Raw genomic sequence first — 24,362 nt, forward strand, 5'->3', positions numbered from 1 at the left:
TTCTCATTCTTTGTTTCATAAGACTGGTCAAGCATTAAGCTTGAGTAAAATCTTGAGCTAAGTTCTGCTGTGTTAGACAGGCCTAGAAAGTTGAGGTTTTAATGATGTAAACTCATTGTGGGGTATCATAATAACTGTGTAGCCTCTCCACAGGTTAAATGTCAGACTTCTTGGTTAATGGTGAACTCAGATGTTGACCTCAAAGGGAAGATCCTATGTTGCTTTAAGTCTGAGCATTTACTTTGAACTATGTCATGTTGGTGTGTGTATGTGACTTTCTAATTCCTTTCACAGACAGAGGAAGCCACAGTCCAGGCTTCTGAATGTCCCGCCTGTCTTGACTTATCTTAGCATCATGTCCCCAGTGCCAGCTCAGCTGGACACAGAGGTCTCTCTGCGCGGGACACCTCCCCTACTTTCTCAGATGGTTTCTTACAGTTCCATATATAACTACACACCCTAGTCAAGCTAGCTTCTTCCTTCCTCCCAGTGGAGGGACATCACGGATAATCAATCTGGGGACAGCTATCAGCCACAGGCTATTCTTGCTGATCCCCCACTGACTATGTCTTTTTGCCATTTCTACCATCCCACCCATCCTACATGTCTTAACACAAGGGCTGCATTTTCTTCCCCTTCCAATGGAAAGAGACCTTTCCCACACTTGATTCCACAGACCACATTCTAACTCCTCAATCACACTCTGTCACCTGCAGTCTGGTGCTTCCTTCCTTTATTCTCTCGATACTATTTTCCTTATTTCTTATGCCACAATATAGAATAGACATTCCAAACAAGTGTTGAGTAATGTTTCATTTCCTTTTGCCTATCAGGCATGCCATGCATCGATTCATTCATTCATTCATTCATTCATTACTTATTAAAATCTACTGTATGCCAGACATGTGTAGCTGGAAAATCCAGATCTTAAACTTACACGTGAATTTCAGTGACCTTTGCTCTTGAAAGCTTCTAAATGGAGGTGAGAGGGGACTTGTTCCAGTCATGCGGGAGCCCCTTTCCATCATTTCTCCAGTTCTATCACTTTTCAAGTTTTCCCCTCACTGCTAAACTTAGCAGTGCATAGCAAGGTGTTGTAAGCACGTTCTTGGCTTTGTTTTATCTGCTCTAGCTCCATTTCTATCATTTTTTGTATATGTGTCTTTTAACAGCCACACTAAATAATTTGTACTGAATTAGAGTACAAGAAAAGATAGTGTACAACAAAAAGAAAAAAAATTGTGTGGCTGTCTCCAAATCACAATAAAAATTTGGTGGAAGAGCTCTTGTTGTAGAGCAGAACTCTGTCAACTGTAAGTTTCCCTTGAGGTCCACTCACAAAATTCATGTGGCAACTATTCATGAGGTGATCTTTAAAAAATGGTAACTTGGAGCCAGGTGGTGGCGCATCTGGTTGAGCACACACATTACAATGCACAAGGACCTGGGTTTGAGCCCCCACTCGCCACTTGCAGGGAGAAAGCTTCACAAGTGGTGAAGCAGTGCTACAGCTGTCTCTCTCCTACTCTATATCCCCTTTCTCTCATTTTCCTGGCTTTCTTTATCAAATACATAAAAATAATTTTAAAAAATTATAAAATGGTAAATCAATGGTATTTTAATTACAGATAAGATGAAGCATACGGGGAATTGGGCGGTAGCACAGAGGGTTAAGCTCAGGTGGTGCAAAGCACAAGAACCAGCATAAATAAGGATCCTGGTTCAAGCCCCTGGCTCCCCACCTGCAAGGGAGTCGCTTCACTGGCGGTGAAGCAGGTCTGCAGGTGTCTATCTTTCTCTCCCCCTCTGTCTTCCCCTCCTCTCTCCATCTCTGTCCTATTCAACAACAACATCAATAATAACAATAATAACTACAATAATAAAACAACAAGGGCAACAAATAAATGGAATAATAAATACTTAAATAAATTAATTAATTTAAAAAAAAGATGAAGCATACATCCATAAGCTTTGTGCACTTGAGCTTTTGCTCACAGAAGCCCTTCCTTGCTCTAGGGTCACAAAGATATTCACACACACACACACATTTTTTTTCCTGTTAGAAGTGGCCTTAAATTTAATTTTAGGTCTGATAAGTGTGCTGTCAAGAAAATTGTTAGATACCACTAACAATCATCCTGGTGTTTTAAAACTGTCTTGTGAAGCCTTGGACAATTTTACAGAGGTTGGGAAGCAGTCGGGAAAACATGGCTATGTATCTTAAAAAGCTTTCTAAAAATCGTATTGACTAGTTTCTTTAGAGTGAAGGTTGACAGAGAGAAGACTTACCTATCTTCGGAAAACAAAGAACGCAAAGCTTAAAAAAAAAGAGATGCCGGGGCTGGGTGGTGGCTCACCAAGAATATACATGTTACCATGTGAAAGGACCAGGGTTCCAACCCTGGTGTCTCCCTTTCCCTTGCAGGGGGAGTGGCTTCAGGAGCAGCACAGCAGGGCTGCAGTTGTCTCTCCTTCTCTGTGTCTCTCTTCCCTACCTATCTCTCACCCTCTATCAAAAAAGAAAGAAAAGGGGGGGGGGTAAATGACCAGCAGGAACAGCACAGAATACCAGTGATAGCCCTGGTGACAAAAACAATCAGACAGACAAATAGAGATATTGTTTTGGAGGGATGGTGAAAGAGATTCAGATTCATGAGATCTACTTGAAATGACCGTGGATGGTGCTTGCCCAGCACACACTCTGTCCACACACTACAGAGACACGTGCATTGGCCATCAGAGAACTGCAAGTCTAATGCTCAGTCTTTACAGGCACAGAGAAGCTGATGCTCAGGTGAAGACTTCATTGTCTGCACTCAGATCCTTCTAGGAACTCTGAAGTGGACACAGCCCCACTCACGGCATCTACCTGGATATGTTTATCTAGGAAGGTGCATTGAACCATAAAACCAGTTGAAAGCCTCACTTCCATAAAACCTACTAGTTTCCTATGTGATACCTTTCAAGATACAGAGCAGGTACTATCTCTTCAGAGTTAAATCTGGGGAACAGAAAGCAGGGTGCCACCATTTTGCTACTTGAGAACCATAAACTGTCCTCTGGAAACCAGATTTCTAAATGGCTGCTGTAAAGGAAGAAGTAAAACAAAGCAACGATTCACATCATTGGCCTATGGCGACTGTGCATGTTCTAGGTAATGTGCTGGAAGGTACTTGGTCACACACAATCTTTTTAAAATATTATTTTATTGGGAGTCGGGCGATAGTGCAGCAGGTTAAGCGCACGTGGCGCAAAGCGCAAGGACCGGCATAAGGGTCCCAATTCGACCCGGGCTCCCCACCTGCAGGGAAGTCTCTTCACAAACAGTGAAGCAGGTCTGCAGGTGTCTATATTTCTCTCCCCTCTCTGTCTTCCCCTCCTCTCTCCATTTCTTTCTGTCCTATCCAACAGTGACGACATCAATAGCAACAACAATAATAACCATAACAGTAAAACAACAAGGACATCCAAAGGGAGTAAATAAATAAATATTAAAAATTATTTTATTGGGAGTCCGCGGTAGCGCAGTGGGTTGGGCGCAGGTGGCGCAAAGCACAAGGACTGGCTAAAGGATCCCGGTTCGAGCCCCCAGCTCCCCACCTGCAGGGGAATCGCTTCACAAGCGGTGAAGCAAGTCTGCAGGTGTCTATCTTTCTCTCCTCCTCTTTGTCTCCCCTCCTCTCTCCATTTCTCGCTGTCCTATCCAACAACAACGACATCAATCATAACTACAACAATAAAACAACGAGGGCAACAAAAGGGAATAAATAATAAATAAAAAATATTTTTAAAAAATTAAAAAAAAATTATTTTATTGACTGTGTTAAGGCCTGGTGCAAGCAGCAGAGAAGGCTTGTCAGGTTGCCTGGCTTTCTCTGCATTTATCAGGACCCAGGGCCTCCATTGTCAAGGGCAGATACTACTGTTCTTTTCATTCCTGTCACCAGCATGGGGGACATTCTCAAGTGGTGTTGTTTGGGTAAGAGGAAAAAATGGACTTTCACCTCTTCTCTCCAGTCCCACAGCATGCACAAGTGCCACACCACTCAGCCTTGGAGTCACCACAGAAGTGGACTTTAATCAGCAAATTCTGGACCAAGTCTGGTGCAGTACTAGAGTCAGGTGGGGAAGAACAAAGGATCTGCAATTTCACGTCCATTTCAGGAGACTCTCAAGGAACACAGCTTGATGCATGTACACACTTGAGCACAGCCCGGGAGCCCCTGTGAACCTGGAGCACTGGCCAGTTCATTCCTCTGCCTTGTTTCAAAACGTACCCTGGAAGAGACTGTTATGGGGCACCTGTTATCGGAGACAGAAGACAGTTAACCCATCTGAGAGCAGACTAAACCGGAGAGTGGAGGGAGTGGGGGGGATGACCATAGTTGCTTCGGCATTTGTGTCTCCAGAGTAGTGACACACACCACCCTCAACCAAGTCCTTGTATGACTCATAGATAAATAAATAAATAAAATAAAATGACAGACATTACAACTTTAGCAAGCTGAAATCTTATTTGCAATGTGACCTGGAGGCTGGGGTAGGTCTGTTTGTAGAGATAGTTATCTGAGGAGAGAACAAATGCCTGTTTCTCCATGGCGTAGCCAGGCCATGGAACCAGGCCCACTGGCCCTCTGTCATCCTACCTTTCAGGAAGAGCCCTCATCTGCTGGAGCAGGAGGTGGGACAGAGGGCAAACTTCTGCCAATGCCCTTGTAGCCCATCCTGTCCATTTCCTTGTTATTTCAGTGGTGCTTCCGTGGTGTTCTTACTATTCCTGGGCCAGCTGACATCTTGGCTGTAGGTCTGAGGCCTTGAGGAGAAGTTGCCTCAGACCCCTTAGCTCTGTTGGATCCTAGAGTCCCAGGTGGCTGTTTGTGTGAGTGCTGTGGGGGCAGAGCTGCTTGCTGACCAAGGGCCAGTGGCTACTGGCCTTCCCAGGCATCAGGGAGCCTGGCATTCTGGGCACAGAGTGGGGTCTATGGGGTCCTGGGGGTGGATGCTGCTTTGCGACCACAGCAGCCTACTTCCCTGCCTCTCTGGAAGTGACCCTACAGGTCTGCTTAGTGAAAAACAAACAAACAAACAAACAAACAAACACACAGTTCAGCCAGCAAAGCAAAGGGCTGGGAGACACTGACTCACTGACTCTAATGGCTGCAGGTAGGAGTTTTATAGCCTCGTGTCTATGTATTTACTTTTAAAATTTACTTTCACAAGGGGGCCAGCTGGAGGTCTCAGGTTCAGCCCTTCCATAGAAGAACTCCCCTGCAGAAGAAAAGTAGCAAATGCCAGAGTGTGATGGGCTGACTTTGGGGAAGGCTGGCTTTTGACATAAGAACCAAACCTAAAGGCCTTCCTGTGGCCATGGTGCAGCCCTACACCTCCTGACGTTTGCTTCTCACCTACTCTGGGGAGAACTCCAGCTCCTCATTGGCAACCAGGGCCTCTGAGTTCTGTTTGTGTTTGCTCTTGCTCTTGGCTTTGATGCCCGTCCGGGGGCTGGGCCTGGCCTCTGACATCTGCTGGTAAGAGAAGCCTTTGTCCTCAGCTGGCCCAGTCCAGTCCTGGCTCTCGCCTTCAGTGGCGTAGGAGAAGCCCTCCTCCAGTGAGAAGGGGTCATCCACGTCATAGCGCTGGTAGGTGCTCTGGTGCAGGGCCTCCTCCCGGGCACTGAGCTCCAGGCTACTGTTCCAGATGCCATAGCCAAAATAGATGAGCATACCTGTGGGGAAAGAGGGAGCGAGACTGTGAGTCCACCTGTGGGGAGGGAGACAGTGAGTTCACCTGTGGGAGGGACAGTGAGCTCAGCAGCAAGCAGACAGTAATAAGCATACTTTGCATTTCTCTACCAGATAACTACTAGATGGTTTCACTCACATGTGTAATATGAAGAATTGAAATGCAGTAGTCTGGGAGGCGGAGCAGTGTATAAAGCATTGAACTCTCAGGCATGAGGTTCTGAGTTCAATCCCCGGCAGCACATGTACCAGAGTGATGTCTGGTCCTCTCTCTCTCTCTCTCTCTCTCTCCTCCTATCTTTCTCATTAATAAATAAATAAAATATTAAAAAAAGAATCGAAACACATATACTTGTAAAAAAAAAAAGGAAATAGACAAACTGTTGCTAAGACCTTGTGAAAACTAAGGTGATTATCCTGAGGGGGTAGCCGTGGAGCACAAAAAGTGTGGTGTGGAACTATACCCCTGTGTTGGGAACCTATGACACTCAAACACTAATTTGCAGGGACATACACACCCACCCCTATGTTCATAGCTGCATTATTCACAGTAGCTAAAGGGTAGAAGCAGCCTAAATGCCCTTCAACAGATAACTGGGTTATAGTGCATATACTTTATAGAATACTACTCTGCAAAAAAAAAAAAAAAAGGATGATATTCTGTCCTTTAGGACAAAATGCATGGAACTGGAAGTGACTATGCTTAGTGGAATAAGTAAAGAGATGAAAGACAACCATCAGATGGTTTCACTCATATGTTGAGTGTAGAGAGCTGGTACACATGAACTTGGAAAAAAAAAAAAAGATGCAAGCAAAGTATTTCTAACACTTGTGAGAACTCTAGTGATTATCTTTGGGAGACGGGAGAGTGGTGTGGTGTTGAAATAGATCTTGTACGCTTACCATCTGGTAACCTACCAGTTACAAATTCAAAAAATAAAGAAAAAATAAATAGATGAGAGGGCTTAAAGATTTCTTCTTGGGAATCTGCTTCTGTCACAAGCAAGACTGATATTTGAGAATAAATTTCAGGACAACAGTGGGGCCATCAAACATATTCCTCTTTTAACCCAATTTTGCTTTTCTTCTTTTGCACGACCTTGAGAGATTCTGTTTATTACAGTAAGCATGTAGTGGAAGGGAGAGATGGAAGACATGCAAATCTTGTCTCTTATTTCTGCTTAGCATATATTATATCATTAACTCTATCTCTGATCCCAGCTTGAAAAAAAAAAGATTTATGGGGGCTGGGCAGTGGAGAACCCAGTTGAGTGCACTTATTACCATGGGCAAGGACCCAGGTTCAAGCCTCCTTCCCCCACATGTAGGGAGGAACCTTCATGAGTAGTAAAGCAGTGCTGTATATATCTCTCCTCTCTCTCTCTCCCCTTCCCCTTTCAATTTTATTTGGGCCTATCAAATCAAATCAATAAATATTAAAAAGAAACATTTAAAAAGGTTTATGCACTTCAATGAAAATGAGAGAGAGAGAGAGAGAGAGAGAGAGGGAGGGAGAGAATCCAGAGTCCTGCTCAGCTCTGGCTGATGGTATTGGTGGGAATTTAATCTGGGACCTTGGAGCCTCAGGTAGGAAAGTCTTTTGCAGAACCACTTATGCTAGCTTCTCAGCTCTGTCAAACCCCATCTATAAACAAGCCATTTCGCTGCTGAACTGAATACCATTTACCTTTTTTTCCCCCTTACTCCAGCTTCTCTCCTTTGCAGCTCTTTGGCTGTTAGTGTTTTGCAGACACCTACCACAGAGAGATCAGAAATTGTACCTATCTATGCACATCATTAATTGCAAACTATTACCCTCTCCACCATGAAATGATAAACTGAAAAATGTGTTGATGTGAATGCTGCCAACCAGGAAGTGACTATGCCTGCAGACTGGCAAAATAAGTGAATAACTAAGCAGCCACATTGTAGCTCTGCTAAACACAGGGTCAGAATTCCAACACAGCTCTACTGTGTTCCGATATCTAGTATCATTTTCACTATCTTCCCAGGAAATTGTGTAAGTGTACTCATATATAGATTTATGTCCAAATGGCATTGTGATAGTTTGTTTGTTTGCTTGCTTTGTGTGCTATTATAAGTTTATTTCTATTTGCAAATATACTGTTGAGGAAGAGAAAGATCACCCAGAAATGCGAGTGGTTGCAGGTGTAGGTGGGGCCTTTGACTTTAAAAAGACTTGACCTTTGGGGGCATACTCTCTCTCTCTTCCAGGACAACCATGTAACCATCAAGCCTGCAAGTGGGCCCCCTTCTTTCTCTCATATATATATTCTAACATGAGTTTCTGTCCAATAAAATTTAAAATTACCTGGATAATCATGCTCTTTTATCACTTCTTTGCTGTTTCCCAGCATGGGGAACTCTCAGAATGGGGGACGGATACTGTCACCCAATTTATCCCTATAACAATACTTGTAGACACATGAATGAATTCAACAAGATGACTGGAAGGATGGATGGATAGACAGAAGAATAAACCAAGAACCATTTGAGGGATTGCTTGGATGGGTTGTTTATAATGCCTACCCAATTAACTTTCAAGTATACTGTGAGTCTCTCAGATATATTATATATATTGGATTGTTGGAAAAGTCATGAATACCTCTATGCATAGAAACATAGAAAAGGGGGCTGACTGGGGGTGCACCTGGTTAAGTGCACCTGGTTACTATGCACAAAGACCCAGGTTCAAGCCCCCAGACCCCACCTGTATTGGGGAAGCTTCATGAGTGGTGAAGGACTGCAGGTCTCTGTCTCTGTCTCTGTCTCTCTCTTTCTCTCTCTATCTTCCTTCCCTCCCTCTCAATTTCTCTCTGTTTTATCAAATAAATACAAATTAAAAAAAAGAAAACAGAAAAGTACATCGAGACTTTTCTGACAACACAAAATATATACATACAAAAGTGTATTTTAGTTTTCTACCATAATTTTTCATTTTTAAATGTAAAAATTTCACTTAAAACTGAGTGGTTCTAAATAAAGTAGTAAGTGGTAGATCTAGGAAGAAATATATCATTTGTGTGGCTAAGGCTCCTATCTGCCTTTGATCCTGCTGACTTTCTGGGGTGAACTCAGGGAAGGGAATCCTTCCCAGAGGAAAAGGAGGAAGAGGCAGAGGAGGACTGGAGACAAGGAAAAAGGGAGGATGACAAAGAGGCAGAATGACCAGACCAGTCCAGTGGGGCTGGTGGGCGGGTTCGAGAGGGGAGAAGCATGTCCCACCATCTGTCACACATAAACAAGGGCTTTGTGTCCTGGAGTAAACAGAGCTGCTAAAAGCCTCCTGTGTGGAAACAGGGTGTTTTGTTTCTGCTCCTTTTTTGTCCCCAGTTGGCTGAAAGAAGTGAGCATGAGGTTGTTTCTGCAAACTCCGTGGCAATTCTGGGAATCCTGGATCATCCTGGCTCCCTGCACCTCGTCTGTGTCTCTCCCAGGCCTCTCGGAGTGAAGCTTTGCTTTGGCTACACCTGCCAACCAGTCATCTTGGGATATGGAAAGAGCACTACTTCTTTTAAGAGGTTTATCTTGCTTCACTTGGGAAGGTGTATGTGAATGTGTATGTGTGTGTTCATACCACAGGCAGAAGAGTGGAACCACAGGACAGCTGTCAGGTTGAATACACGTGGGTCTCTATGTCCAGCCTAGGGTCCCTCCATTCGTTATGTCCCCTCGTCATCAGGGTGACTGTGAGGTATATACTGATAGAGAATAATTCCACTGAGGCCACTGAGGCTCCAGGTTCAATCCACAGCACCATCATCAGACACAGCTCAGCAGAGCTCTATTTCTTCTCTCTGTGTATCTTTCTTTCTCACTTTTATTCAAAATAAACTAATTAAATATTAAAAAGACAACCCTGCCGAACCTTTGACTTTGAAAACCTTTGCATATATACGAAGCAGAAGAAACTGGCTTGTGCACTCACTCACCTGTTCCCTTCTTTTTAAGAGAATTTTTGAACACATCCCTTCCCTCAAGTTTTTGATCTATAAATATTCTACTCTCTTTAGATAGACTCCTTTAAAAATGACTCAGGGCAGGGGAGACAGCATAATGGTTATACAAAAGGCTTACATGTCTAAGGCTCAGATTCAATCCTCAGCACAGCCATAAGCCAGAGCTGAGCAGGGCTCTGCTCTCTCTCTCTCTCTCTCCTCTCTCTCTCTCTCATTAAAAAAGTATAATTAATATGTCTAACAAGGACAAATCATTCCTTAATATTATCTAGTAGTCACCAGTGTTAACATTTACCTGAATTACTTTTTAAAAATTAGTTGTTTTTTTATTAGTGATTTAATACTGATTTACAAAATTATAAGATAATGGGTACAATTCCACCACCAGAATTCTGTGTTCCCATTACCTCCACTGGAAACTGCTATAGTCCTCCCAAGGTTACAGATATGGGTTAATCATTATCTCTATAGTTATCTATCTATCTATCTGTCTATCTATTTTTCCCATGGTCCCACCTTCACTTCTTCTATAAGTTACACCTGCCCCTATTACTATTCTGAATGTATTTCCTTTTTTGCTCTTCTCTCTCTGGGTTCTGATGGAGTTGGAATTCAGTGCCCTTTAGCCATTTCCCTTAACATTTCTCCTCCTCTAGGAGCATGGACCAAAATTCTTTTTAGGGTGCAGAAGGTGGGAATTCTGCCTTCTGTAATTGTTTCTCTGGTGGACATGGATGTTGGCAGGTTGACCCATACCCCCTGCCTATTTCTATCTTTCCCCAGTGGGATAAGCTCTGGAGAGGTGAGGTTCTAGGACACAATGGCGATGTTGTCTGCCCACAAAGTCTGAACTACTACTTTTTTTTTTCTGCCTCCAGGGTTATTGCTGAGGCTCAGTGCCTGAACTATGAATACATTGCTCCTGAGGCCATTGTTTTCTTTCTTTCTTTCTTTCTTTCTTTCTTTCTTTCTTTCTTTCTTTCTTTTTTTTTTTTTTTTGGCTAGGACAGAGAGAAATTGAGATGGGAGGGAAAGATAGAGAGGGAGAGGGAAAGACAGATACCTGCAGACCTGCTTCACTGCTTGTGAAGTGACCCCCCCCTGCAGGTGGGGAGTTGGGGGCTTGAACAGGGATCCTTGCATGGGTCTTTGTGCTCCATACTATGTGCACTTAACCAGGTGTGCCACCACCCAGCCCCCTGAACTACTTCTTAAAGTAGTTTTATTTGATATATATATAAGTAGCATCACGTTTTTAAAATTTAAATTGATTTTTATGTGAAAGTCACAGGAGAGAGAGAGAGAGAGAGAGAGAGAGAGACCAGAACACTGCATAGCTCTAGCATATAGTGGTGCAAGGGATTAAACTTGAGGCCTTTGAGGTTTCAGATATAAAGTTCTGGTGTACACAATAGAACCTATCCCCACAACCTCCAGCTGAGGATGCCACCTCTGGGCATGCCCTGGGAAGGGGATTTTGGGAGGGGCAGGGCTGCAGCCTCTCCATAGCAGGAAGCCCTGCCTGCTGCACACTGCTGCTGGGCTCTATTATGCCTGAGATTTTTTTTTTTTTTTTTTTATTGTTTTCACTACTCTGGGATCGACTTCCACCAAACAGACAGCTGCTAGGGCACAAGTGAGGGAAAAGACCTCCCAACTCCCATCTGGCTGATTGTTCAGAAAAGCTACTGCAGAACCCAGGTGTTATGTTCACATGAAGGCCTGTTTGAGACGCTATGCCCGGTAAAGGTGGCTCAGCTGGGGCTGGTGGGCCATTGGCCCAACATGGGGAAGGGACCCCACTCTGTGCCTTAGTGGCTTATCAGCAAAATGGAGCTGGGGAGTCCTATATTTATTTTTCAGACTTTAAAAAGTGATTTTACTGTGCTATAAGTTGAAAAAAATTTGTTGGGAGATTAATGTTTTTTTTAATTATTTTATTTATTTTTAATGAGAGATATAGAAAGAGAGAGGGAATAGGAGACCAGAACACTGCTCAATTCTGATCTAAGGTGATGCTGGGGGTTGAACTTGGGACCTCAGAACTTTGCATAACCATTATGCTGTCTCTGTGGAGTCTGATTTTGTTTTAGGGCTGTGAATGCTACCAAACACAATGGCAGCTTGGGAGATGTGTCAGGATTCCACAATCCCTGCTGAATGAAACAAGCCAGGAAGCCACAGTCCAGTACCATGGAACTGTCTGTGGAATATAACCAAGCAAATCAAACCAACAAAAGACAAAAACAACTCTTAGATGCTGAAAAAGGCAGGGTGACTGCCAGAATGGAGAGGGCACAGGGCCCCATGGCTCAGGGCAATGGTGATGGGCTGCTCATGCCATGAGCCCTGGAGCGCAGCTCTGGAGACATTACGGAGTATGTGAACCACTGGTGGGACAATGGCATCTTGATTAAAAACAAAACAAGCAAAACCCTTAACTCCAGCCCTCTGAGCTAGTTTTTCTGTTTTTCCTGTATTTTGACTACTGGAATTACCTCTGGGGTCCAACAGCTACACAACTTCACCATTCCTGGTGGCCATTTTTCTTTCCTCTAGCCAGAGGATAAGAGATAGAAAGGGAGAGAGAGACACACACCGAGAGGAGAGACACCACAGCATGACTCGCACTCATACAGCTCCCCGATGCCATGTTAAGGTTCAAACCAAGGTCCTCCCACAGGGTGACAAGTGGACTCTCCAGGCTTCTCCAGTTTCTACCCCAGGGGGAGCCCTGCAGCCTCCATGAGGGTGGGGGGGGGGGGCAGCACACCCTCCCCCTGGGAAAGGCACTGGCCCTCATGTGGCCTTACCCCAGGCAGCCTTCCCAACTGCCCTTGCTTTTCTGAATGAGCTGGGGTTTTGTGTCCAGAGGTGCCACCTACTTCTTCCTCTCGATAGGGAGAACTGTAAGCCACTAATGGGATGTGTCTCAGGAGCTTATCTGGCTCCCTTATCAGAACAAAGGCTCTGGGTCCCTTTCCAAAGGCCTTTCAGAGGGAATCACAGGTAAAGACTCTAAGGTGTGTCTCTGCAATGCATACATTTTAGTTCAGGATTTGTGAGCCTCACTGCTCAAATTCAATCTTGCCTTGAATGTTAAAGACAAAAACTCATTTTCTCCTAATCACTGAAAAAAAAAAATTCACAAGATCCAAGCCCCAGCTCCCCACCTTCACAAATGGTGGAGTAGGGCTGCAATTGTCTCTCCTTCTTCCTCCCTCTCTTTAGCACTCCCACCTCCAATTTATCTCTGGCTCTATCAACAAAAGAAAGAAAGACTTTTTTAAAAATAGAGGGAAATGGCTACAGGAACAGAAAATTTGGTGTGCAGGTGCTGAGTCCCAATGATAACCCTGGTGGCAATAAAAAGAGTAAAAAAAAAATTAAAAGAAAACCTGGTGTACCGCCCACCCACCCACCCACCCAGGGAAATGGGGTTGGGAGCTGGCCTGCCAGGTGGAGTTTATGGTGCAAGTAAGTCCTCAGGGAATAGCAGGGCTACATATGGCCTGGACAGTCCCTCTGCTGGTTTCAAATTCCTAGAGACTCTGCCCATCCCTTGAGATATTCTTTTACAAAGCTGCTTAAGTTAAGAGAGAAGGAAAAATGAAGGCGGCTTTGTGCTCATCTGGCTGGGATAATTAAATACATGCTACCTGGATTATTCTCTTGCCTGAAAGAAAAGGAGCATGTATGATGTGGTCTTGTTGGGACTTAGACATTGTTTCACTCCAAGTGAAGGCATTTTCCTCTGAAGGTCAAAGCTTAGCAAAACATGGTTACTGATATTCGGGAATTAAGATGCATTCAGAGGGGGGGCCAGGTTAAGGGCACCACATTAAGCACACATAGTACAAAGCACAAGGACACCACAAGGATCCTGTTTTGAGCCCCAGGCTCCCCACCTGTAGAGTGCTTGGCAAGCAGTGAAGCAGGTCTTCAGGTGTCTATCTTTCTTTTTCCCTCTCTATATCTTCCCTTTCTCTTTGTCTTATCCAATAAAATGGAAAAATGGCAGAAAGAAAGAAAGAAAGAGAGAGAGAGAGAAAGAAAGGAAGAAAGAAAGAAAGAGAAAGAAAGAAAGAAAGAACGAAAGAAAGAAAGAAAGAAAGAAGATGCATTCAGAGAAGGCTAGGGAAAGATGTTCGTAGGAGATTATCAACTTCTGACTCAGGCTAATTATGTGTGTCTTCTGGAAAAAAAAAGGAAAGAGAAAAACTAGCTGATGTTGCATAAGAAACTCCATTTGAAAATATCTCCACTGTTCCTCCCAGGAATGTTATCTTATGAATATAGAGATTAAAAAGAGAGGAAAAAAATGTTATACACAATGTTTCCTACCTAGTTACAAATAGGTTGTGAGGGTAATTCTACATAAAAAGGATGGTTGTTGTTGCTTCATATTAAAGTTTTATATTCTTACATATCTTGACTCAAGATGAGAATTACATACTGCTACTCATCATATATCATATATTCATTCTAACGTGAAGCATTTGTTAGCCTATCTGGAAGTTGAAAATCCTTGTAACGTTATTGTAATAAACAGATCCTGCCAATGAATACTGACTAAATAATGTGCACACACTTAAAGAATCTTATATTTAAAAAATTTTCCTTTTTGTTGCCCTTGTTGTCTTTTTTTTATCATTGTTGTAGTTATTGATGTTGTCATTGTTAGATAGGACAGAAAGAAATGGAGAAAGGAGGGGAAGACAGAGAGGAGAGAGAAATATAGACACCTGCAGACCTGCTTCACCATTTGTGAAGAGACTCCCCTGCAGGTGGGGAGCCGGGGGCTCAAACTGGGATTCTTACGTCGGTCCTTGTGTTTCGCACCACGTATACTAAACCCACTGCACTACCACTCGACCCCCAAAACTTTACATTGTAAAGACTCTGATATTTAGAAGTGAGATGCTTGTTTATTCTGCAAGATTGTTAAAGATTTTGGAAGCTGATTAGAGACTTGGGAGGGGTATATATATACATATACATTTACTTATATATTTACATATATATCTATATTAGAGACAGAGAGACATGGAAAGGGAAAGGAAGGACAGATGGAAAAAGAAACACCGACAGCATTGCTTTACCATTTGTGAATCTCCATGCCCCCCTCACCGCCATAGGTGGGGACCTGGGTTTGAACCTATGTCCTTGCACACTGCAACATATTCATTCAACCAGGTGTGACATATCCTGGGTGGATATATTGTAATTTATGTCTGGCAGACAAGAATTTTTTCTGTAATTAGAGTCTCTGCCCTGTTTGCTAATATCTTCTTATTCTCTCTCTCTCTCTCTCATCTCTTTGCATAACCATTATGCTATCACTCCTGTCTTCTTCTTTTTTTTTTTTTTCCTCCACGGTTATTGCTGGGCTTGGTGCCTGCACCATGAATCCACGCTCCTGGAGGTCATTTTTCCACCTTTTTGTTGCCGTCTCATTGTGGTTATTATTGCCATTGTTGAGTTGCTTTGTTGTTGGATAGGACAGAGAGAAATGGAGAGAGGAGGGGAAGACAGAGAGAGAGGGGGAGAGAAAGATAGACACCTGCAGACCTGCTTCACCGCTCGTGAAGCGACTCCCCTGCAGGTGGGGAGCCGGGGACTTGAACCGGGATCCTTACGCCGGTCCCTGCGCTTTGCGCCACGTGCGCTTAACCCACTGCGCCACCGCCCGACCCCCTCCTGTCTTCTTCTTATTCCCTTTAGATCAGTGGGTTCCAAATTTGATCCTGAATCAGAATCCCCTCGGAGACCTGTTTAAATCTTCAGTTGTCTTGGGAGCATCTGGTTCAGGGAGTCTGAGATGGGTCCCTCTCTGAGCCCTTATGTCACTACACTGTGGCATGTGTGCTGCTGTCCAGGCCACACCCTGAGGAGCGCTGTCCTGTCAGCAGAGTACTGTCCACCTGGCTATGTGTTAACACTACTTGAGAAAGCTTTCAATACCCACTGCTTGGCCAGGCCAGAGTGATCTCACTGTGGTGGTGAGCCCTGAGCACAGAATATTCCTGATGCAGCTCAGGTGCAGCCAAGATGGGGTCCCCTGTTCTGGATGAAGTCTTGAGAGGACAAAGCCCCACGGCTGCTGGCAGTTCAGGGAGGAGTTTGTGGAGCCAAGGGCTCCTGTGCCCTCATCTAGCCAGCCTTTGGGCACGAGGAGCATCCTCCCATCCCACAGAGTCACTGTTTCTGGAGGAGTTTGAGGATTGTGCTATCAGCAAGATTACAAAAGGCTCCCTGGGAGTTGCCTTCTGCCTGATAACTGGGCAGGGTGCCGAGTCACAGTGGGTTCACCTTGTACCTTGGCACTCAAGAGCCAGTCTGGGGACAATGGTTCATTTTAGAGCTTACAAAAAAAAAAAAAGAAAAAAAAGGAAGAAAAAAAGAAAAGAAAAAGGAAAAGAAAAAAGAGAGAGAGGAAAAAAAAAAGCAGGAGAAGAATTGTTCTTATTGCTTGCCCCAAGCTTGTCTGTTTGATCTCCCTCTCTCTTTCAAGATTGCTATTTTATTTAATGAGACACACACAGAGAGAGATGGAGAGACAAAGAAAGCAAAGAACAACTCTCTGGTATGTTCCTGGCTAGGACTGAACTCAGGACCTTGTACTTCTAACTCCAGAACACCATAATGGTGCCACTTGTCAGGTCATTTTCTTATTTAAGTTCCCAAACCCCAACCTGATTTAGGCTAATAGAATTTCCTGTTTTCATTAATGAGTAAGGTGAGGTACAAAACAACTAAGTGAACTTCCCAAGGCCCTGGGGCCAGGAGGGGATAAATCTGTTTTGAAGCACTGACTCTGTGCTTCCAAGGTCAAGGACCCTGATTAACTTAACACTTTGGCAAGAGGCCTTTTCAGAAAATGGTGACTATATTGCAGCACCAGCTATCTGACCTGCTGGCCCCAGTGCAGATGAACTGTGGAGCTTCTTGTTAAAAATTTGGTAAGAGGGGTTGAAGAGATAGTACAATGGTTATGCAAAAAACATCTCTGTGTCTTTCAGGACTCCAAAAGTTCCATACTCAATCCCTGGCATCACCATAAGCCAGAGAGCTGAGCAGTGTTCTGGAAAAAATTGTTAAGAGGGGATTGACAAATGGCTTGGCCAGGAGAGAGCACATGTCACCATGATCAAGGAAGCAGGCCACCAAATGGGTGCACCAAAAAGGGGGCTGTTTCATGAGTGGTGGGATGGTACTATTTCTGCCTCTTTCTTGGGTTTCCACCTCTACCTGAAAGAAAAAAAAAAAAAGGAGGAGTGGGGACACTGGCAGCAGTGGTGTGCAGGCACTCAGCCCCAGCAGTCATGGAGCTTTTTCCAAGGGAAAAGCTCTATGGGTGATAACCCTGGTGGTCAGAAACAACTGTTAAAAGAGTTCCAGGGGATAGCAGAGAGCTTCCAGGCAAGCATGGGGTCCTGTGCTGCAGTGCTGCAGCCAGACCTGAAGCCCCTGAGCCTGTGGGTGCTGGACACCATAGGCCACACAGCAAAGCTTCTGGTTGAATAGAAGCCTCTGGAGGAAGCAGGGTGTAGCTGCTGCTTTGGGAAGAGCTTGGCACTCTTCTTGTGACCTTGCACTGTAACCTCTCAAGCTTGATTTGTTCACCTATAAAGCCAAGAGTGGGAGAATTGGACATCTGGTAGACCAGGCAGTGTCTGTCTCTCTGACTCTCTTTTATGTTTCTTCTATCTCTCTTTCTCTCTCTCTCTCTCCCTCTCTCTCTCTCATTAGACAGTACAGAGAGAAAGTGAGAGAGGAGGAGGATATAGAAAAGGAGAGAGAAGAGAGACTCTCGCAGACCTGCTTCACTGCTTGTGAAGTGTCCCCCCTGCAGGTGCACAGCCTGAGGCTCAAACCCAGGTCCCTGCACTTGGTAATATGTGTGTTTAACTGGGTGCACCACTGCCCACTCCCCTTTGTTAATTTTTTCTCTATGGAGTATATTTTGAGTTCTTGTCCACATATGTAGCACGTATGTATGCAGAACCCTGGTCTCTATATAGTAGTGCTACCGAAATTCTGATCTTGGTTCAGCTATGTCCCCTTAGCCAAGTGTTTCAGTTCTCTCATCTACAAAAGTAGAGGTTCTTGTAAGGACTGAATAACATACAGATAGAGAGGCCTTGCATGATGGCTGATATGCAAAAAGGTGTCAGTCATCACTGTGACTCACACTGCACCCAGTGCTGGGACAAGTGATTTCTTTGTTTAAGTTGGCTCAGTTTTAAAATTTAAAACACATCACTAGATGTATATGTAGTTTTCTAGAATATGTGAAAATGAGAAACTGCAATATTTTTTATTTTTTAGATAAGGGGGTGGAGGCAGACCATATCTCCAAAGCATCCTTCAATGTGGTATGAGCTGGGCTTGAACCTTGGTCACATTCATGACCAGTGATTAGCTGTTGACAGAAGAAACAAATCACAAGGATGATGGCATGATGAGCATTTCCTAGGGGCATGATTGAAACAGCAAAGCATGAAGAAAGGGCTTGGGGAAAGTAAAAAGAACAGCCCTTCACTGTTTCATAAAAATCTGAGTGGAGAAGGACTTTAGTTGGTACCCTGATCCAACAGTGACAGAAAAATGAAGCCCAAAATCCACACTTATTTTATACTTTGCTTATTTAAAGGAAATTAGGGCTTCTCTACTATTTATGACAATTTTTATGACTGGGGAAAAAGTACAATGATTGTGCAAAAAGACTCTCATGCTTGAGGCTTTGAGGACCCAGTTCTCTGGAGACATACCCTGGAGACAGACAGACCCAGGAGAGACAGACTCCTGGAGACAAACTGACCCCCAGAGACAGACAGACACCTGGAGACAGATAGACCCCCAGAGCCAGACAGCCCCTCCAGAGTCAAACAGACACCCAGAGACAGACAAATACCTGGAGATAGACAGGTTCCCAGAGACAGACTCCTGGAGACAGACCCCATAGACAGACAGATTCCCCAGAAACAGATAAACAGATTCCTGGAGACAGACAGAACTCCAGAGACAAACAGACCCCTGGAAACAGAGAGACCCCCAAAGTCTCCCCAGCCAGCCAGCCCCCACGGAGGCAGCTGTGGGTGTTCAGCCCCCCAGCCCCGCTCACCCAGGAAGCACCAGACTGCGAAGCGGATCCAGGTGAGGGCTGACAGCCGCAGCATGAGGTAGACGTTGACCAGCACAGCGCCCGCGGGCACGAAGGGCAGGCCAGGCGCCATGTAGGGTAGGCGCTCGGGGTTCTGCGGTTGCCGTAGCAGGGCCAACACCAGGCAGGCCAGCAGTGCGGCCAGCAGCGTGGCCAGCAGCACCGCCCACCAGCGGCGGCGGCCCAGCGGCTCGGAGCCGAAAGCCAGCAGGCCACACAGGGCAGCGGCTAGTGGGGGCAGCAGCAGGGCGCACACCGCGGCCCGGCGGCCCGAGGCAGGTGTGGGCCTCTCTGTCCGGCCGGGCAGCCCCAGGCCGAGCCGCAGAGTGTAGTAGTGGGGCCCTAGCAGCGCCCGCAGCCTGGGCAGCCGCCCCCCAGTTGGCCCCCCACCTGCCTGCCCGTCCACTGCGCCGTAGCTCCCGGCCCGGCCCTGCGGCCCAATGAGCAGCTCGCTGTCCCCCACTGATGGTAGGTTGGGGGCCCCGCAGGTGTTCGCCTGGCCCCCCGGAAAAGGCTCGGCTTGGCTGCTAGCCGGGGAACCCCCCTCAGGTGTGTCGAGGTCCCCCGGGCCCCCAGCTGGGCCCCTGCCCGCTGGCTGGTAGCGCAGCAGCAGCACGCACAGGGACACGAGCGTGTAGGCCAGCAGTGTGCCGATGGACATCATCTCGATGAGGTCCCGCAGGCTGACCAGCAAGGCCAGCAGGGCCGCCAGGAAGCCCGACACCACGCAGGCCACCACCGGTGTCTCCGTGTGTGTGTTCACATGGGCCAAAAACCTGTGGGGTGGGGTAAGAGTCAGGGCACCCCCACTCCCTGGACCCACAGCCCAGTACCCCTAAATCCAGAACCCACTCCTGTGGGGACCCCAGCAGAGTCAGGGCCACCCCCCCCACAACCCCACTCCAAAACCCACTCTTACAGCAGGGTCTCAAGGCACAGAGAGCCTGCTACTCCCTTCTGCCTCCCTACAGCACCCCCACCACACATGCACACTTCCCAACCCAGAACCTGCTCCTACAGTGCACCTGGAAGCCAAGCTCTCTTTGCAGGTTGGACACAACCCATATCCTTCACTATGTGGAAGGACATGGGTTCAAGCCCCTGGCCACCACATGGGAGCACTTGTCTGGAGGAAATTTAACAACTGGTTGAGTGAGGGCTGAGAAGATATCATGATGGTTCTGCAAAGACTTTCCTGCCTGAGGCTCCCAGGTTCAATCCCAAGTACCACCATCAGCCAGAGCAGAGCAAGACTCTGGTAAAAATAATAATAATAATAATAAAATTATTATCTTTTATGTTTATTTATTTATTTTCCCTTTTGTTGTCCTTGTTTTTTTATTGTTGTTGTAGTTATTATTGTTGTTGTTATTGATGTCGTCATTGCTGGATAGGACAGAGAGAAATGGCGAGAGGAGGGGAAGACAGTGAGGGGGAGAGAAAGATAGACACCTGCAGATCTGCTTCACTGCCTGTAAAGCGACTTTTCTGCAGGTGGGGAGCCTGGGGCTCAAACCGGAATCCTTACACCGGTCCTTGTGCTTGCGCTTTGCACCATGTGCGATTAACCTACTGTGTTACCGCCAGACTCTCAATAAAATTATTTTTAAAAAGGCTTAATAGAAGAAACTTAAAGAAAAGGAGGTTGGCTGGTACTATGTTATTTCTTCTTCTCCCTCTCTTTCCTCTCTTTCTTGTGATCACATTCTACTTTAAAAAAAAAAAAAAAGACTGGGAGTGGAGGAGTCATGTAGGCATGGAATCCTACAAGGCCATGGTGGCAAAATGAAAAGTACAGTCAACTTCCTCTAACTCCTTGACATGGAGGCAAACTTTGTGTTTATTTACTTACTGTCTGTGAACCTGGAGTCTCACAAACATGCCTTACTGCCTGTGTGACACCCACTTGGCACCTGTAACATCCACCTTAATCCTGTGACACCCACCTGGTCCTGTGAAACCCTCCTGCCCATGTGCCTCCCCAGGCCCAGTGCAGCCTCCTACCTGAAGAGCAGCCCATCTCCGGCCATGGCATAGATGACTCTGGGCATGGGGAAGAGGGAGCCCAGCAGACTGACGGTCAAGCCAGCCACAGCGCCCACGGCCACCACAAACTTAGCGGCATAGAAGCCATGGGCCACAAACATCTCCATGAGCGGGGCCTCCGTGTCAATGGCCTCACATGGCACCATCAGTGTCAGGATCACGCTCACCTGTGGGGAGGGGGGTGTCAGGCTCACCTGCAGGGGGAGTCAGGAGGTGACCCCAGGACCCTGAGGACTCAGGCTTGCCATCCTGCCCTCTCCTGCTCCCCTGTGGGAGCCCTGGAGACCAGGCTACAGTCCCATACACTGTTGAGCCTGTGTGTGGGTGTAACTCTGCAGAGAGGCTGAGTCTTCAGGGCCCAGTGTCTGAAAGGAGGCTGGGTTCTGGGAGGCTGGGTCTTCAGGGAGTGGGCATAGATCTTCAGGATAAGCCCAGGTGCCAGAGCTGCTCTGACAGTTGTTGGGTAGGGGAGGGGTGGAGTGACTACAGACAGAAGCACTAAGATCAGTGGTTGTTGAGATTCTAATTTCTTTCTTTCTCTTTTAATATTTGTATGTACTTTTTGAATAGATATAGAGAGAAATTGAGAGGAGAAGGTAACATTGAGAGGGGGAGAGACAGAGAAACACTTGCAGCCCTGTTTCATGGCTCCTGATGCCTCCCTGCTTCACCCTGGTGGGGGTGGGGGCTTGAGCCCTAGTCCTTGCACATGGTGACAAGCTAAGCGGGAGTGCACCATTGCCTGCCCAGATCCTTGCTCCTTGGACACTTCAGGCTAATTCAGGGCCTGCTCTGCCTCTGGAGGGCAAGCCACTAGCATGAAACTTCAGAGATGCGACTGGACCAGCTGATGCCCTCCCCCCAGGTGGCTGGCCATGTTCTTTTCTCTCTGAGTTCAGTTCCAGGAGGTGGGTGGGTGGGTGGCCAACAGCACTTATAGTGATGGCCTCAGGGCAGGATCTTCTCCTGATCTGGAGCTAGCAGGCCACAGTGGCTTTGCTTTTATCCATTTGTGACTCATTTCAATATTTATTTATTTATAATATTCATTTGATGAGAGATACAGTGAGAAACTAGAGAGAGAAAAAATAGAGCATCAGTGTGACAGGGAGAGAGGGTGGGGGAGAGAGAGAGAAAGAGAGAGAGAGAGAGAGAGAGAACCAAAACATCAATTTGAAAGTGAAAGAGAAGACCACCAAAGCATCAATCTGCAAAGAGAAGAGAGGAGACAGAGTAATAGAAAAACAGAAAATGAACGAGAGAGAACCAGAGCAGCGCTCTGGCACATGTGGACCAGTGGTGGGTAAAATGCCTGGCTTTTGAGGCGCACCCACTTGTGGCTCTAGGTCTGTGACTATTGCCAGTGCTGAGGGAAGCTGACGGGAGGAAGCTGTTTCTGTGGAGGGGACCTGGGGCAGAGCTGAGAATGTGCCCCTTGGGTGGGCCTGAGGCATGCGCTGGGCTTCTTCCTGGGGTGGGGGGAGTGTGCAGGAGAGCTCCAGAGGGTGTAAAGGGAGAGCCCTAGGCCAGGGAACACTCCTCTTGCCCCAGAAGCTCCCAAAGACAGGGAACATTGAGAGGGTACCCAGGGAAGAGCTTGTACTCACACTCTTACCCTTTACTGCCAGCCTCTGATCTGAGGCCTTGGTCTGCTGCCTGAAGCCTGCCTGGCCGGGGGTATTGGGGTGGGGTGCTGGCTTCTGCAGCTCCTTTTCCCAGCCCTGACTGTCTTCTGGCTATTGTTGGGCAGGCCCAGGGCCTGGAGTTATGCCTCTGCAGCCCAGGAAGGCACAGGAGGGTGTTACTTCAGTCAGAGGGGAGCCCAGCCCTGGAGATCTGCACAGTCTATATGAGGGGCCCAGAGGCTCCAGAACTCATGTGAGGGGCCTTGAGGCTGTCATGATGGTTGGCTTTCTGTTAACACCACCAGTGGTAGTACCGGGGCTCGGTAACTGCACAGCTCCATTGCTCCTGGTAGTTATCCCCCCGCCCCCACTACCTTCTTTCTTTTAGATAGAGAGTGAAAGACAGAGAGAAGTAAGGAGGGAGTACAGCACTGCTTCTCCACTGATGACACCTTCCCCCACAAGCAGAAGACTTGAACCCAGGTCCTTACACTTGGTGACTGTGTGCACTCTAGCTGGTGGTGGCATCACTGCTCATGACAGCAGTCAGGAGACTGGGATTCCTGTCACCTACTGGCACAGGTATGTCTCCAATCTCCTCTTCTTCATGTCAGAGTGGAGAGTCTACATACACACATGCATCCACCCATCCATGTGCTCATCCATCCATACCTGCACATATGCCCACATATGCATGCATTTACACACCATCCACACACATATGCATATATGCACCCATCCATCTACACAAGCATGCATACATCCATGTACATGCACACATATGCATGCACATACATGCGTGAATACATACATATCCACACATGCATGCATCAGAGGGACAGGATGGGGCCCTGCAGGAGACTATGTCCACAACACTATGGTACCCTGGATCTGGGTGTGACTCCATGCTTTCAATGGCCATTTTTACCTTTCTTTTTTCATGGGGGAGTCGGGAGAGAGAGAGGGAGGGAGAGACAGAGACAGAGAAGGAGAGACATCTGTATCCCTGCTCCCCAGCCCGTAAGGCTGCTCTGCTGGGTGGGGAAGGGACACGATGAACAACGCCCTTGTGCTGTCCCCTGCCCCCTGCCCACCCCCCTCCTACTTACAGACACATAGGCAGTCAGGCAGATGACCAGGGAGGCAGTGATGGCATACGGAATGGAGGTGTTGGGATTTTTGGCCTCCTCTCCAGTGGTGGCGATGATGTCAAAGCCAATGAAGGCATAGAAGCAGGTGGCAGCTCCCTGCAGCACCTGGTGGGGGAGGGGGCATGTGAGCTGGGGGACCATGGGAGTCATGGGAGGTGATGGGGCAGTGGCAGCCGCAGAGACATGGGGGAGGGTGTAAACTGGGAGGAGGGCATATGAGATTTGGGAGGCCTTGGAGCCTCAGTCATGGGAGTCACTTTGGAGTCCCCATGCTGTCTCCTGGTCTACCTGGCACAGCTCTTAGGCCCACTTTTCTTCAGAAATCTCCTTATCTGTTCATTTAAAAACATTTTATCTGAGGAGGGGGGTTGCTAATGGCTTCCAGTACAGTTGCTGACACAGGAGTACAGTTTCCCATCTCCCTGTGACAGGTGTCTGCATCATACTCTCTCCCCCAGCTCTGGCCCTTCCCCCATTCTGTACCAGGATTCCAAAGCCCTTTCTATCCCCCCTCCCACCCCCTCCTCCTTACCCAGAACCCTTGCAAATATTAGATGATCTCACTCCTAGGTGGAATTTAAGGGAAAAGGACAAAAAGGGAAAACACAAGCATGAAAGTTGGACTGAGTGTGGTGCATTATACTCTGGCACAT

General features: G+C 46.7%; 1 protein-coding gene across 2 annotated transcripts in view; it reads right to left on the bottom strand.

Annotated features, from left to right (window-relative positions):
- Positions 1-5,197: 5,197 nt before the first annotated feature.
- SLC7A14 (solute carrier family 7 member 14) overlaps positions 5,198-24,362 on the bottom strand; it is a 70,510-nt gene continuing 51,345 nt past the window's right edge. For both annotated transcript variants that reach the window (XM_060171952.1, XM_007518350.3), the window contains exons 5-8: positions 23,668-23,814; positions 20,892-21,100; positions 18,849-19,663; positions 5,198-5,725 (exon numbers count right to left, since the gene is read on the bottom strand). In XM_060171952.1, the coding sequence (XP_060027935.1) occupies positions 5,406-5,725; positions 18,849-19,663; positions 20,892-21,100; positions 23,668-23,814 (1,491 nt within the window). In that variant the 3' untranslated portion in view covers positions 5,198-5,405. The remainder of the gene's footprint in view (positions 5,726-18,848; positions 19,664-20,891; positions 21,101-23,667; positions 23,815-24,362) is intronic.

This window comes from Erinaceus europaeus, chromosome 14 (assembly GCF_950295315.1).
Source record: "Erinaceus europaeus chromosome 14, mEriEur2.1, whole genome shotgun sequence".
Lineage (NCBI taxonomy): Eukaryota > Metazoa > Chordata > Mammalia > Eulipotyphla > Erinaceidae > Erinaceus > Erinaceus europaeus.